The sequence below is a fragment of the Melozone crissalis genome, unplaced genomic scaffold (genome assembly GCF_028551555.1).
Source record: "Melozone crissalis strain CALT ecotype California unplaced genomic scaffold, PUWL_Pcris_2 ptg000068l_1, whole genome shotgun sequence".
Classification (NCBI taxonomy): domain Eukaryota; kingdom Metazoa; phylum Chordata; class Aves; order Passeriformes; family Passerellidae; genus Melozone; species Melozone crissalis.
In genome coordinates, this window is record NW_026535846.1 from 11,484,873 (window position 1) to 11,500,659 (window position 15,787).

Sequence of the window (15,787 nt, forward strand, 5' to 3'; positions counted from 1 at the left end):
TCTGTTATATGCAGTATATTTAAGAGATTATAAATATTTATTTAGCACGAGTTTGGAATGATCCTGCAATGGATCAAAATCACATGGAAATGCCAGTAATTAAAAACATTCTAGAACCTCTTCTTTATGCTTGAAGAAAAAATCTTTGTAGGAGAATATTGCAAGGGACATTTAACTCGGTTTCAGTCTGTAAAAACTGATTAAAATCTTACAGTTATGGGGAAGACCTTTAAAATATAACTAGGTTAAACATCAGTTAAAGCTTTCTGCAGTAGATCTCTTAGAGCCTTGTCTCTGCAGTTACACACAGCCATCTTTTATTACACTGGTCATGGGACCAAGGAGGCCTCCCTGCCTCTATAAACATGCTTTTGTTCTGGAAAGTCTTCTTTTACCTCAATACCCCAAATCCACTTCATGTTCTCTTGGGCAATGTGTGCCATGGGTAGTCCTGAGTTCCTGTTTCTACTGATATTCATCTATCAAGAGTGCCAAAGGGCTTCCTGTTCTGCCTTGAGAAGAATGAACCATATGCAATATGAAAGTCTCTTCCTTGTCTTTCTGGGTTTCATTGGTAATTAAATTTCATTAAGCTTCTCTTCATAATTTTATTCAGAACGTGATAAATACAAAAGGGAGGAAGTAGTGTCACATAAAAGTTAATCTCCTTTTGGCAGCTTCATCTCTGTCTGTCCGGTGTAGTTTGGAAGCTGAATCTTTTCCTGTACTGTAATTGCTCTCCCTTGTATGGGCTGTGTTGCACCTCTGTCTGAATTCACAGCCTGTGCTTCTTAGGGGCAGTAGGGTGGAAGTTCTAAAGATTCCTCCTTCTGCAAGGCAAAAAACATCCCAATTTCTAATATGTTCTTTTTTCTGTTTTACTGTAGGTCTAATCAACACTGAAAAAACCTCAGTGATCACTGAGACCCCTTGTAAGTACACCTCTGTGTGTGTGTGTCTGTGTGTGTGTGTGTGAGGTTTGCATGAGCATGTTCAAAGGAAAAAGCCACAGTTGTCTTTTTGGGACTCGCTAAGTTTTTCCAATTGATGTCTCTTAAAAATTACAACTGATTTTTGCCAGGATAGAAACGCGATTCTCTTTTAAATTACTACAAATATATGCAAATTAGCTGAGTTTTCTGTTTTTAGGAACACTTTTTAAAGTATTACAAATTAAGTTGAAATTTGAAAATGAAAGAAATGCAACCTTCCTCTCCTCCCTTTCTAGATTAGCCACTTCTTGATTATTAGCCAGTAGTGTTTCACAGAAGTTTCACTTCTGAACAAGCTCCTGTGCAGCCCAAAGAAAAGCTGTGGTACTGTTTCACTGTGTTAAATAGTTTGCAGTACTCCAACAACTCTGCTTTTTATCCAAGTCAGTGTGCCTGGTGATATGTTCATTGTTGGAAGGTGAGGAGCAGCCAGAGTTCCCCTGGGGTCTGTTTTAACTTGTAGCATTATGTGTGACCATGGGTGTGTCCTGACATTTCCTTAGCATGTCTTAGAGCCATGGTGGCTTGTCTTTGAAATGCAGACTCAACTGCTGGTTTTGGAGCACTGAATTAACTGGGATGAAAGTATCATACAAGATTTGTGTTGTAAACCAATAATGCCTCATTTTGGAGAACTGGAGCTTTGGAAAGTAAACTGATCTCCTTTCTGCTGAGGTTGATGGTGAGGCTCACCAGAGCAGAATAAACATGGACATTTTGAAAAGAATGTAGCATTCATTTTTTTTATAAAAAGAAAAGAATACTTCCATCCATACAAGTCCGAGCTTAGCTTAGTTTATTATACTATCATTCTATAGTCATTTTATTCTGTAGCTGTAATTACAAAATTAATGTGGTGGTCATGTTGTTTTAAATATCTGCAGATCTCTCAGTCTTACATTACCTTAAAGCTGTTGATATTGGCTACAACACAACTGCTTCTATTGAAATTCTCGTTAAATAACCCACCAACCTGTTAACTTCTGTCTGCTGTAAGTAGCAGTTGTCTTGTTTAACCTGAAATGTTAATTGTAGCCTCCCTCATCACCTGAGGGTGGCAAATATATTAATAAAGGTGTATTTTGAGGTGTGCCTACGTTCTTTTAATTCTTGATGGAGCCCTGAGAGTTCCCTATTCTCATCCATTGTTTATCAGATGGTGTCCATGGCAGCCTGGGCTCTGCAGGTGGCAGTCAGTGTCATTGGCTCCCCTGTGAGGTTCTGCCCTTGGCTGCTGCTCCTGTGCCTTCTCTTTTCCCCCCAGTGGGGCGTGGGTGATGTGTCAGCATCATTAGAGATAACCACCCAGGGCACTCTGGACCCAGGCCAGTGGGCTGGCCCTGACTGGGGTTTGCTGGGATGGTTTTGTTTTTCTCCCACTCACCACCAGTCCTTATGTAGGCCCAGTTCTCCTTAATGAGGAAAGATTTCTGACATGCAGACAAAATCTTGCCAAATTGCACTTTATTTTAAATTGAGTTAAATTGGTCAGATTTTATTCTGTTTTCCATACTTGGAGTTTGAAATGCATGTATTGAAGTACTTTTTGAAATTGGAAAAGCAAATCTGCATAAGCCCTTTCCAAGAGTCTGACATTCAGAGTTGAAAAGTAGAAGATTAAAAATGCAATTGCTGGAGCAAAGTTAATAAAGCAGTTTTGGAATATTATATAGTTTTTAGATTACAGCATGTAGACTTTTGAGTCTATATACTATTTTTGAGTATATCAAGATACATTTTAAGCTGAATAGAAGGTTGATAGAATATTCTGAAAAGCAGTAAAGCAATCTGCTGTACCTTTTCTCTGTAGTACAAATATTTAGTGGGAAAACAAGTGTTGACCTTTCCCATAATTACACAATTGTGTTGTTACTCAAGTAGCTTAAACACAATATTATGTTGTGAAGGACAGACTTCATCTCAACAGTCCTGAACTATTCAAACAGAAATGGTGGGGAAAAGTCTGTGAGAAGTAAATATTTGTGAATGCAAGAAACAAGTATGGAAAAGATTTGTCTTCTTTCATTCCCAGAGCAGTTCACTGCTCTGTTGTGCAGTGGTGCTTTTGAAGTGAGCTCTTAGAAGGACTAAAACTAATTAACTGACTATAATATTACTAATTTAATTATTTTTTCTTTCTTTTTCCTGCTCTCTGCTTGGCACTGGTTTTCGCCCGTAGGTGTCCACTGTTGGCTCTCAAAGGTTACTAAAATTTTGCAGCTGCTCTGAATCAGCTCTACCTTCACCTCCTGTTGCTTCTCCCTGCACCACTCTGCACTGCTGCCTTGCTCTTGTCTGCTTCAGAACTCCATAAGAGAGTTTCTCTTTTAAATACCCACCATGAAATTTAGGCTAGAAATGTGTGCCATTCTCTTGCTGCCTGTGTACTTGTTAATCTGGTTGTACAGTGTGCTGGTATTTATTCCCTGGTATTTTCTTACCAATGCCAAGAAGAAAAAGGCTATGGCAAAGCGGGTAAAAGCTAAACCCATCTCGGACAAGCCGGGGAGCCCCTACCGCTCTGTCACTCACCTGGACTCTCTAGCAAACATAAACATCCCTGGAGCAGACACTCTGGACAAGCTCTTTGACCATGCTTTAGCAAAGTTTGGGAAGAAGGACTGTCTTGGAACCAGGGAAATTCTGAGTGAAGAAAATGAAATGCAACCAAATGGAAAAGTATTCAAAAAGGTAAAACTTGTAATTTTTTACTTAATTCTGGCTTGGGTTTGAGCTGCTTTGTGTTTTGCCTCAACAATGCATGTCCCTTTAGAGATCTTCCTCAGTCATCATCTAATAAACCATTCATTTTATGGTAGTTGAGGAATAACAGAATATAGAGGATGCACTTTTATTCTACTTGAAGTAAAATGAAAGCAATTTCTTAATGAATGGCAGACTGTGTACTCATTACGTTATGCACCAACTCACATCAGCCAATGGAGCTATACCAGAAGCTTCTTGTCATGAAATTCCTTGTTTTTTCCTCTCAAGTTAATTCTAGGAACTTACAGATGGTTATCCTATGAAGAAATAAATGAGAAAATCACTCGCCTGGGGAATGGGCTGAGTGCCCTGGGACTGACCCCCAGAAGCACCGTGGTGATATTCTGTGAGACCCGAGCTGAGTGGATGATTGTGGCTCTCACCTGCTTCAAGTACAACTTCCCTCGTGAGTGCTCAGCTTGGTTACTCCTAATGTGTGTTAGAGCCAGTTCTCAGCACAGATCTGGCTGTTGAGTGTTTGACTCTGCCAGTCTTGTCATTGGAGGTGTAAGAATTTCATAAATTCTCTGCTGATGGTCTGATTCTTAGAAGCTTTCAGTCTATCCTATGCTTTGTGGATGTCCCTAAAATTAACTTGCTCGTACTTATGAAACTGTATTTTATGATTTTATTGTGCTATGTTGTAGATGTTAAAATGACAAAATGGTACACTTACCATTCAGGTTGTTTTAAATATTCTGAAGATATCAGTAGTTGCATTTAAGATGTCAGTTGTACTTCCCCACAAAATGTGGGATGTTTTTACAGTATTTTCTGTCTATATCCTAGATTATATATCCAAAAGATGAAATGGTTATCAGAAGAGAGGAATGGTGAACAAAATCATATGATAGTCTGTGGGTGGTCTGCTTTGGTGACATTTGTAAGCCGCTCAAGTTCATTACAATTATGTATGGTTTTTCTTTTTTTTGTTCAAGCGGTCAGAAATCTCTAATGGGAGTTAAGCTTGGTGAGCTGCAGTGGTTACTGAGCACTCCAGTGCCTATTTTGCACACAGCACACTGTGAACCACAGCCTGTTTTGTTTTGCTTGCACTGGGCTGTCTCTCTCTCTCCCAGCAGCAGTAGTAGCTGCCTGTGTGAGGAGCAGCTCAGAGTGTGCAGAGAGGCTGCTCAGGGGCAGCAGTGGAAGAGGTGAACTTCTACTGAAGTAGGAGACTATGGTTAATTTGGCCTGGATCCCTAGACTTTGAAAGGCAGTGAGAAATAGCTGTATTATATTATTCTTTCTCCTGTTCTGCCTGAACCCTGTCTCACAGCACTGTTAAATTCCTTTAATGGTCTTTAGAGGTTTCAGTTTGAGATTGCAAATGATACTAAAGAATGGGGGTTTTTTTTTCAGTGGAGAGATAATGGGGAGAGGTGAACTCCATTGTGCCTGGGAGGCACTTAATGGCATTCCTGTAGCCAGTCTGGGTTAAAATAATCTGGCAGCATAAAAAACAGTGTGATTCCTTAGTCTGATTCTCTGCCTTGCTGCCATCACTAATTCCATGGAAGCAGGGAAAGTAGCTGACAGTGTGCAGAGAGCTGCCTGTAGCCATGCCCAGCTTTAAGCTTTAAGTTGTGGTTGCAGAGAGCTCAAGGGTAGAACACCTGCTCTTAGCTGCTTACTCTGGGATTGCTTTGTACAAATTGTTGGGGTTTGGTGCATCTGTTTGTTCTGATAATTTCTGCTATAGAAAAAGGAGAATTATTTTGTGAGGATGTAGATGACCATTATAGTTTCCTTCCAACTGCCTGACAACTTCAGGGCTGACTGAAAGTTACAGCCTGTTACCTAGAGCATTGTTCAAAGGCCTCCTAAAGAGTGACAGTCTTGGGGCATCACCCATCTGTCCAGGAACCCTGTTCAGTATTTGACCATGCTCTGAGTAAGGACCTGCTTCTTGCCCAGCTGTCCTCCTTGTTCCAGAAGTGTCTTGTGCCAAAAACTTCTGATCTGTTTTATTTCCAAATTAGAAAATTCCCAACTGAGTGCTTTCCAGTAAGCTAAGGCAGGAGCTTTTGCTTTTAGTTTTACTTTTACCCTTCTTTCATGTCCTGTCCCATCCCTGTGACAGTTGTCACTCTCTATGCCACCCTGGGGGAAGAGGCAGTGACCTATGGTCTCAACGAGTGTGGAGCATCATACCTGGTCACCAGTGTGGAACTCCTGGAGAGCAAACTGAAGGTAATGTGGTACCATCTTCACCTGCTATAAGCAACCCTACAGTTCAGTCAGTACACTGCTAAAAATTTCATTTCTCTTCTGTAGACTGCACTGCCACAAGTCTCCTGTCTGAAACACATCATTTATGTGGACAAGAAGACAGTCAATAAATCAGAATACCCTGCAAATGTGGAGATTCATAGTATGCAGACAGTAGAAGAGCTGGGAGCCAAACCAGAAAACTGTAAGTGCATCACTTCACAGAGGACTGACTAATCAAGCAGTGTTTGCACCTGTGTAGCAGAAAACCCCCCACCCAGCAAAGGGTGGCCTTTGTCACCAACAAAGGCAGTGGCAGGTTGCCAGTTCATCCTCCAGCTCCCCTTAAATGAACAAAACACTTGTTTTATATCTTTTGTTCATGTGTCAGGATAAAACTTTGTTTTTAACTTGTAAACCATAACCAGAATAATTTAATACTTCATCTTGGTTTTAGGATGTGAAATAGAAACTGGTTTAATGTTTCATTTTCTGCTACTCTTACCTTTTATTTATCTTACTGTCACTATTTTTAATAAGAGGAGAAAACGCTTAAAACTTTTTTGATTTTTTTTGCTTGAAAATATCCATTATCTTAACCAAGCCCTAGCTAAAAAGCACTTAAGGCTAGGGGAATAACAGTAACATTCCTTCCTCCATTGGGCAGCCAGGAGTGACTGTAAACATCTGCTTTAAGGAAGGAAAACCCAGCCCTAATGATCTGTTCCCCTTACATCAGCAGTCTGTAATTAACCACGGCTCTCTCTGGAATAAAGGAGGAGATAAAGTGGCAAAGGAGCTTTGGGAAGCACACATTGATCCCAGCTGCTTATCTCTGATCAGCCTGAGGTGCTGATACAGACCTGCAGCGACCCTAAGGGGTGTTTTTCTTGGGCTTAGTCTCTGAAGAGCCTGCTTCCTTGCAGACACTGAAAGCCATGAAGGCTGATGATTGTCATCCTGAGAATAAAGAGGACTAAAACAAAAGTCAGAAGTCAAGTGTTCTAAGCTTACTGCTTTTCTACTAAACTTGCAGTTTACCTGAGGAAGGTTTATTTAAAATTTAAAAAAAACTGTCAGGAGGGGGAGTTAAAAGGAATCTTACCTCTACAACCTTGGCTTTGAAAGACTGATGGACAGAAAAGCTGACTTGCACCTTTTGGGGTGTTGGTTTTTTGTTTTGTTTTCCACTCACCTTGCTGTTTGTCATCCATACTCTTTCTCCCCTTTGCTGCCTTTGACAGTTTTATTTGGTCTTCAAAAGGCTCATTCTATGAAACTTTCAGCCAGCTATAAACCACAATGACAGAAGTGTCACCCAGATTGTGTAGATGCTCAAATACTCATCATTCCTTTCAAAATTGGCCTTCCCTCTCTTCCTCTTGAAACCAGATGACTGCTCTTTCCAGCACTGACCATGCCACAGCTTGCTGTGCTGGCCTTCCATGAAGCACCTGTTTCACACTGATTACAGACATTTGCATACTGATTAATTACAGAAATAATTTAGAAAGTAGATAAGAAAAGAATAAATAACAGTTTTTCTCCTGAATTTTGTAGCAAGCATTGTGCCAAGCAGACCTGTTCCTACAGACTTGGCTTTAGTGATGTACACCAGTGGCTCTACTGGGAGACCCAAAGGAGTGATGATGATGCATAAAAACCTAATAGCTGGGATGACAGGACAGTGTGAGAGAATACCTGGACTGGGGTAAGAAACACTTTGTCTTGTGCACAGAGAGCTAAAACAACCTCCAGAAGTGTCACATTTATAGTGTCTGCTGCTGACATTGTGTTACCAAGATTCTTCGTGTTATTGTGAGATCACTACTTTGTAATTTATAAGGAATATGTCCTGTGTGTGTGAACTATCCTTGTTTGAAAAATATGCCCTTCTAGCTGTTTTTTCACATGCTGCTTCTTTTTTTATTTTTATTACCCTTAGCTGTAAGTCTGTGATGGATTTTTGCACTTTTGAGTATCAGAGGATACCACTAGATGAGAGATTCCTCCTCTGGTGCAACTTGGGAAATGCTTTTAGACATTTTCAGGCACCTCCAATCAGTTTATGAGCATGTGAGGGCCTAGCACTTCAGTGACCTGGAGACACCACTCTGGGTGCACATGCTGCAGGATCTGCTAAAGTACAGTTCAGTGGAGGAGCAGAAAAGTAATAAAGTATGCACTGACAACAGTAAAACCAAGTGCAGATTCCTTCACTTGAGGAAGTTTTTCATGGAGCTGTGTGTATTTGTCTCTGCATTCACAAAAGGTTCAATAGCTGAAATAAGCTTTGATGCCAGACTGCTGTTGGGAGAGGATATAAACCCAGAGCTGGGTGCTGAAAGCTGCTCAGTGACAGCTCTGAGGTTCTTGCTGAGAAATCTCTGAGCTATTAATTTCTGAAACCAGCCTCAGTACTTCAGTAATCAGCTCTCTTTCTAGTAATGTATCCTAGAAGAAAATGACAGACAGGGCTTTGTAAATCATTGGTCATTATTGTAAAGTGTAATTATTTCATCCTTAATTTCATAACTGAAATGAAACCTCCCACAAGGAGAGGAAGTAGCAGTAAAGGACTAAGGAATCAGAGTTTCCTAGAAAACAAGGCAAATCCTGTAATTTGGACTGATTTCATTAGGGCAGATTTCCCCAGTTTGTTTCTATACTGTGGCTGAAATCACACCCATTTGTGTGCAGGAGAATAAGCTCACCTGGGATCCAGGTCAATCAATAAGTAATAACTAAGCACACAATAAAATGGTTAAATGGCATTTTCAGTCCACTTGTGACTCATGGTTAATTATTTTTTCTTTCCCAGACCCAAGGACACTTACATTGGTTATTTGCCTCTGGCCCATGTGTTAGAACTGACAGCAGAAGTTTCCTGCATCACTTATGGCTGCAGGATTGGTTACTCCTCTCCTCTCACTCTCTCAGATCAGGTGAGGGCTAGCAGAGCAAGGTGGGGAGCAAACTTCACCTTGTGCAGCCTGTTCTCTCCTTGCTCAGCTTCCTCCTTCAGTCCAGAAATGCTGATGTATATGGTACACTTCAGAAATGTACATTTTTTTCAGAAAATGATGCGAATTAACATCCCTGGTGACCAACAGTGGTGGGTTGTACCATATAAATTTTATTAAAACCTTTGCTTTTATGATACTTAGGAAGTTTAAAAGCAATCCTAAGAAATGCCTATAGCATTATCCACTGGATGACAGGGGAAGAACAGCTCTTAACAGATCAGCTGAACTGTTTAAAGTGATCTTAAGTTTTGGTCTCACTTTATCAGTTCTTTATCCAGTTATTGCAAATCTTCTATTTGGTCCTTTGCCTTTTTCCCTTTAGCAGTTCAGATAAATGAGAGTGAAATTAGCCAGAGTAGATACTTCTGTATGTTTGCTTGTAGAAAGATTTGCATAAAGCAAAACAAGCTCCCAAAGGAAGATGGAGGAGAAAGCAAGTAGTAGAGGGAGGAAGTAAGAGAAAGATAAACAAAGTGAACCTGTAAAAGACTGAGTGTTTTGGTTGAAATAGATCATTACCCTTTCCTTAACAATGGGGGCAAAATGACACAGGAACAGGGGAAGATACTTGAACAAATTACATGCTAATATATCTCCTCCTTTTGTTAGTTCTTCAGTTTTCAAGCACTGTTTCCTTTTCAGCTTCATAAATTTATATTTTTTTCCTTATTACAGTCAAGTAAAATTAAGAAGGGAAGCAAAGGAGACTGTACTGTACTTAAACCTACACTGATGGCAGCTGTGCCTGTAAGTATGCAGAAGCAGATATGTCCAGCAAAAAATTTCTGTCTTTTTTATGCTAGAAAAGTGTATTTACTAACATGTTTTGCTCTTCACATGTAAGTAACTGTCACTAACAGGGAAAGAGCAAACAGACATTGCAGCTGTTGGTGGATTGGACTGATGAGCACAAGAGTCTGCCTGTACTAAAGCCAAGATCCTTTTTGATCCAAACCTGTCAATGTTTCAGTAGTCACAAGTGGTGCTTTACTGGGCTACTGACACAACAATAGGACACAGTCAGTCTGGAACTCCTTTTTGCAGAGGGACAAGCAGGGTGGTGCTGGCCAAGAGGGAATCCACTGTAAAACCAGGGATATTTGGCTCATGTCAAAATAACACTGAGCTGAGTCTCTCTGCTGTTCTCAGGGCTGGCAGGCCAGGCTGAACCTTCTCTCAGAGGAAAGATCAGGAGGCTGGAACTCCTCCTGCTTCTGCAGGTTCCACTGCTCTGGGAGTGACCAGGCTCCTGCACTCCACAAGGCTGTGGTGCTACCCAGAAACTCCACAAATGTTTGTGTCTTTCTGGTGCCAAGGCCCTCCCCACATGTGCTGCCATCACAGGTGCTGCTTTTAGCATCCTGTCACATCTGTGGCTCATAAAACTGGCAGCACTAGGTGTGCCACATGGTGTGGGGAGTGAGTAGGAGGATGTAATCTAATTTAGGAATACTGAGTTTTGGTTGGATCTGGTTGTTCTGCAACATCTTAGAATAGCCAAGAGTTTTAAAATCAATAAGTCACTTGCATTCTTTTGTTTTATAAAATCATAAGCACATAAAGAGGCTTGGTCATCTTCTTAATAATTAACAGAGTGACAATAAGTATGTCTGAGAACTCCAACCTTTTGGAAAATATCCATTTAAATTTATTACATGGAGAGAAGTCACATAAATACTTCAAAACATTGTGCTCCAAAACCAACTTGAAGGAGCCAATCTTTAAACTTCTATTAAATACTTTACCAGCCTGAGCAATGTTTTAGGTTCTGTGTATTTGGGTGACCATAAGCTTATTATTTTAATGGAAGTTAATCTTTGGTCTGGTGACAGAATTGTGGTGGATTTTTGTCAGATAATCAGAATTACTGCAACCATGTTTCTCTGAAATTTGAAGAGTTTTCTTGGAAAAGGAAATGGTGCAATGAATTCTTAGTTCACTCCCTTGCACTTAACAATTGCTGTGGGTAAAGTACAGCATCAGCACTCCCAAGCAGGAGGGGAATATACCAACCTTTAGCAAAGAGATTGAGTTAAACTTGAATTTAAAATTTTCTAAATCAGTTTGTCACAGTTTGAGTACAGGTTCAGGTGTAAATAGCTCCAAGCTGCACTGGTCTATAAATCATTGGCTCATTGATCACATGTTAAAGGTATTGCACTTAAGCACTGCCTAATGTCATAATGTGAAGATTTCACTCTTGTTATCAATTTTAAAGGAAGGATAGTTGGGGGGAGGGGGGTTACTTATGACATGAGATTTAATTTACACATGCCAATCTGTTCCATGTGATCTTTTTTTTTTTTTTTTTACACTTTGTAGGAGATAATGGACAGAATTTACAAAAACGTCATGAGTAAAGTTCAAGAGATGAACTACATTCAGAGAACTCTGTTCAAGATAGGCTATGACTACAAACTGGAGCAGATCAAGAGGGGATATGATGCACCTCTGTGTAACATGTAAGTAGCATTCTTGGGCCAAGGGTGTGTTTTGCCTTGGGGTCTGTTAGGACAGTGTAAAAGAATGATCCTCTGAGCTACCAGACACTCCTCATCTGCCATGCAAATAACATCTAATGAGTAACTGACCTAGTCCCAGTTCTTACTGGAAACAGCTGAGATATTTCATGGTAATGACTAATCTTCCAAGCAGCTGCCTGGTTCATTTTCATTGCATTGCTTTTTTTTTTAATGATAAAACTGGAATTTTTGTTAAGCTACAGGAACTCTGCCTCCTCAAGTGTTACACAAGAGGCAATGGGTTTGATTAGCCCTGCTGTCTACTAAAATCTGGGGAAGAGTTAATTTTTGAGGCGTTCCAGATAGGAAGGGAGGAAGAAGGTTTGTCTCTTCTTACAAGAGTGGGCTAAGTGAATAATTTTTAATGCTTTTTGCCTTCTTTCCAGACTGTTGTTTAAAAAAGTCAAGGCCCTGCTGGGAGGGAATGTCCGAATGATGCTTTCTGGAGGAGCACCACTCTCGCCTCAGACACAGAGATTCATGAACATCTGTTTCTGCTGTCCTGTTGGGCAAGGCTATGGACTGACAGAAACCTGTGGAGCTGGAACCATTACAGAAGGTAGCTGAAACACCTGTGGAAATACAGAAGTGCAGAAATAGATATATATGGGTGTTTGGTGATTCTTAATTTTTTTTTAAAAAGTCAAAATACAGCTATAATAGTACAGTTGTAGTTCTGCAGTAAAGTAACTTGAGATAAGATACACCCTATTCATATTTCAAATAACAAAAAAATCTTGTTTTTCTTTCTTGTTTTCTCCCTAAGTTGCTGATTACAGCACTGGCAGAGTTGGAGCTCCTCTTATTTGTTGTGAAATAAAACTGAGAGACTGGCAAGAAGGTGAGAGCAGTAATTGTTCTGATTTCAGAGTAATTAATTCAGCCTCTGCCTAGGTGGTATCTTTGCCAATCTGTTTAGCTAGGTGTAACATATGAAGAAATTGTTCTTTATCTTTGATAATAGTCATCAGCTAGTGTGCTTTAACTTTAAACTGAAGTTTCAAAGTATTTTCTTGGCAGAAGGATATAGAAGTTAAAAATAATTGCTTGGGACTGTGTTGTTTTCAGGAGGCTATACAAATAAAGACAAGCCTAATCCTAGAGGTGAAATTATAATTGGTGGACCCAACGTCTCCATGGGATATTTTAAAAATGAAGAGAAGACAACAGAAGAGTTTACTGTTGATGAGAATGGCCAGAGATGGTTCTGTACAGGAGATATTGGGGAATTTCATCCTGATGGGTGTCTGCAGATCATAGGTGGGTCTCAGTTTTTGATACCCTCATGTATTATAAATATTTGTTATATATGTATTATATGACTAACCATAATTATAAACATGTTATTAATACTGTTGGCTTTGCCTGGGCTAATCTATTTAAGGTTACCTATTTACAGAATCAGTGTAAAACACATTTCTGGAAGTCCTCATAGCTGGAGTAAAATTTTGGAAGTGATGCCATTTCCTGTGACGTTTTCATCATCTAAATTTACCACATGGACTTTAAAGAATAAATACAAGATTAACTTTTGGATTCATTACAAAGTTTTAAAATCAGAGTCCTTTCCTACAATCTGTGTGATGAGAAGTGTAGTGCTATAACACTTTATACAGAAGTCTTTATAAATTTGGCAGCTTTTAGCTGCTTTAAAACATGTCCATTAACATCTGGCATAGCACAAAATACATAGGTGGTATGTATGGAAATGAGTGTGTGGAAATGCTCAAGTTTAAATGAAATAAGGTTTTCTAACAAGGTTTTCTTTTTTTCCCTTCCCCTGCCTCCTAGATCGTAAGAAGGACTTGGTAAAGCTCCAAGCAGGAGAATATGTATCTCTGGGCAAAGTAGAGGCAGCACTGAAGAACTGCCCATTGATTGACAATATCTGTGCTTATGCCAAAAGGTAAGAGAGGTATTAATTCAGAAATTCTGCTTAGAGTAAACATGAAGTACAGGCCCTGATCCAACCCTCTCCATCAGAGTACCAGTTACAAACATATCTGAAGAAGCACAGCTTTCCAGATTCCCCAAAATCTGAAGAAATTACCTGTTTTTCTGTTGGCATTTCTCCTATCCAGATATGCCTCTGTTCCATCCCATCCCTTCCTTAAACAAGTATATATCATTATATGTGGTTATATTTAGCATGTGTTCTGGCTGTCAGAATCCCAGTGAAAAGTTAATCTGGCCACTTTGCACCTGATGCAAAGCTTTCCAGTGAGTTTTGGAAATAGTCCCAGTATATTCCCCTCTCCCCTATGTGAGGGGGAGCTGCAGAGAAGTGGTTAAACCCCAGGTCTAGGTGGGGAGCTAAACTGAGATGTGCATGAGTGAAATGACAGCAAAGCCTCATTCTTATCAAACCTGATGTTGTAAACCAGCTTAGAATATCTTCTTGATAAGCCTTCAGATGTGAAGACTTAATGCACAAGAAGGGTTCTGTATGGTGGAATAACCTGGGCATTTGTGGGTCCAGCAGCAGCATTTACACCCTGAAATGAAGGTCTTGACTGAACCTTTTTTCCTTCCTTCTCTTGTCATTCTGTGTAGTGACCAGTCCTATGTGATCAGTTTTGTGGTCCCTAACCAGAAGAAGCTGACAGCCTTGGCTGAGCAGAAGGGCATCAGTGGGAGCTGGGTGGACATTTGTAACAACCCTACAATGGAAGCAGAAATACTGCGAGAGATTAAAGAAGTGGCAAACAAGAGTGAGTACCAAGCACACCCTGCTGCCCATGGGGCTCACCCAGCAAAAACTGCATTATCCTCACTAACTGCTCCTCCTCCTTCCAGCTTCTCTGTATCTGCCAAAACTTAATGGTTTATTGAGGCATTACCACACAAAATTGTTCCATATTATCCCAGGAATTTACATAATACTGGTTGTATTGATTACTATATTACTTATATTTTTTACAAATCTGAAGGTTTTTTCCATCTAAATTCTGGAGACAAGTTTCTTGTCTGATACGGTTAAAATAAGGCCCAAAAGAGCCATTAATTGGAAGAAAAGTTGCAAGGCATTTGCTGGCAAGGAAACTGGTTAAGCAAGAGATTTCAAAGCATTTTTTCCCCATACAATTTTGTTCCCTACAGCTTTGAACAGCCATGAATCCTTGTGGTTGTAGAGGCTTAAAAGCCTGCTGCTCCTTGCTGTGGTACTGAAGGATCAAAAGTGTCATCAGTCCTTTACAGGACAAAAAAATGAACAAACTCAGTGGGAAGAAAGTCTCTAAAGCATTGGCACCTCATACAAGGAGGCAGTAAAAGCTGCACTTAAGCACATGCTAAGCACTTTCTCTTAGGAGAATCTGCCTTTTGAAAATGGGAAAACAAGAAGGAATGGCACTATTAAGTCTTACCTGGAAAAAAAATGAATCAATCCATATGTTTAAGGCTTGGGTTTAAACACTTTAATCCCTGGGTTTTTTATCATGAATTGGGCAAATTACTACCCATGTAGCTTTGTGTACTTAAACCCTTTGCTTATGCATTCTTTCTGCCTTCTAGATAGTAATCTTCTATTGAGATACAACTTAATGATGTGAAACTTTTTTCAAAACTATTTTAAAGAGGTAGTTCTACGTTCTTAGCAGAGCATGATGCACCTTCATCATGAGCAGGCACACATGTGAGTGTTGTGCAGCAGCACATGCTGAGAGCAGCTGAAGTTAGAAAGGCAGAGGAGCTGCCAGGTGCCGCTGCTGCTGCCCCCCAGAGGCTCTGCTGGAATTCAGCTACAAGTCCATGGCTGTGGATCCCATTCCCAGCCTGCCTGCAGGAGCTGGTAGCAAACTCCATGTGGTTCTGGGCACATGCAGCAGCTCCCTGGGCTGTTCCTGCTGCTCCTGCCCTTCCCTTTCTCCTCCCTTGCTCCCCCCTCTTGGGCTATTACCTGTGCAAGAGAGAGAAGCAGCCTTGGTTGCAGTGAGGATGTGCATGTGCCAAGCCACTGCTTCCAGCTGAAGGGAAAGTAAGTGGCTAATGTAACAAAAATACAAAGAAGTCCCTTTGTTTTGAACTCTAAACAGACTTCTAGGAATGAAAAAATACAGGAAAGAAACATTCAACCAGGCAAAGTGTAGAAGTACTCCATTATAATTGAAATATGAAGCATGTCCTGCTGCTCTGAGTTAACTGGTTATTCCATTCCTATAACAAAGACACAACTGTAGATTTCAGTGTGTGCTTTTCTGGCTGTAGTCTCAGAGCTTCAGGCTACTCAGTCATTTGTTTCAAGCTTTAGATTTTGCATTGTCACATCCAA

At 40.3% G+C, this 15,787-nt stretch overlaps 1 protein-coding gene across 2 annotated transcripts in view; it reads left to right on the top strand.

Moving 5' to 3' along the window:
* Window positions 1–15,787, top strand: part of ACSL4 (acyl-CoA synthetase long chain family member 4) — a 37,163-nt gene that overhangs the window by 18,691 nt on the left and 2,685 nt on the right. For both annotated transcript variants that reach the window (XM_054289578.1, XM_054289576.1), the window contains exons 2-15: window positions 888–932; window positions 3,172–3,683; window positions 3,987–4,164; window positions 5,842–5,951; window positions 6,036–6,174; window positions 7,530–7,680; window positions 8,791–8,914; window positions 9,671–9,742; window positions 11,318–11,457; window positions 11,904–12,076; window positions 12,284–12,358; window positions 12,586–12,777; window positions 13,309–13,423; window positions 14,071–14,228. In XM_054289578.1, the coding sequence (XP_054145553.1) occupies window positions 3,333–3,683; window positions 3,987–4,164; window positions 5,842–5,951; window positions 6,036–6,174; window positions 7,530–7,680; window positions 8,791–8,914; window positions 9,671–9,742; window positions 11,318–11,457; window positions 11,904–12,076; window positions 12,284–12,358; window positions 12,586–12,777; window positions 13,309–13,423; window positions 14,071–14,228 (1,978 nt within the window). In that variant the 5' untranslated portion in view covers window positions 888–932; window positions 3,172–3,332. The remainder of the gene's footprint in view (window positions 1–887; window positions 933–3,171; window positions 3,684–3,986; window positions 4,165–5,841; window positions 5,952–6,035; window positions 6,175–7,529; window positions 7,681–8,790; window positions 8,915–9,670; window positions 9,743–11,317; window positions 11,458–11,903; window positions 12,077–12,283; window positions 12,359–12,585; window positions 12,778–13,308; window positions 13,424–14,070; window positions 14,229–15,787) is intronic.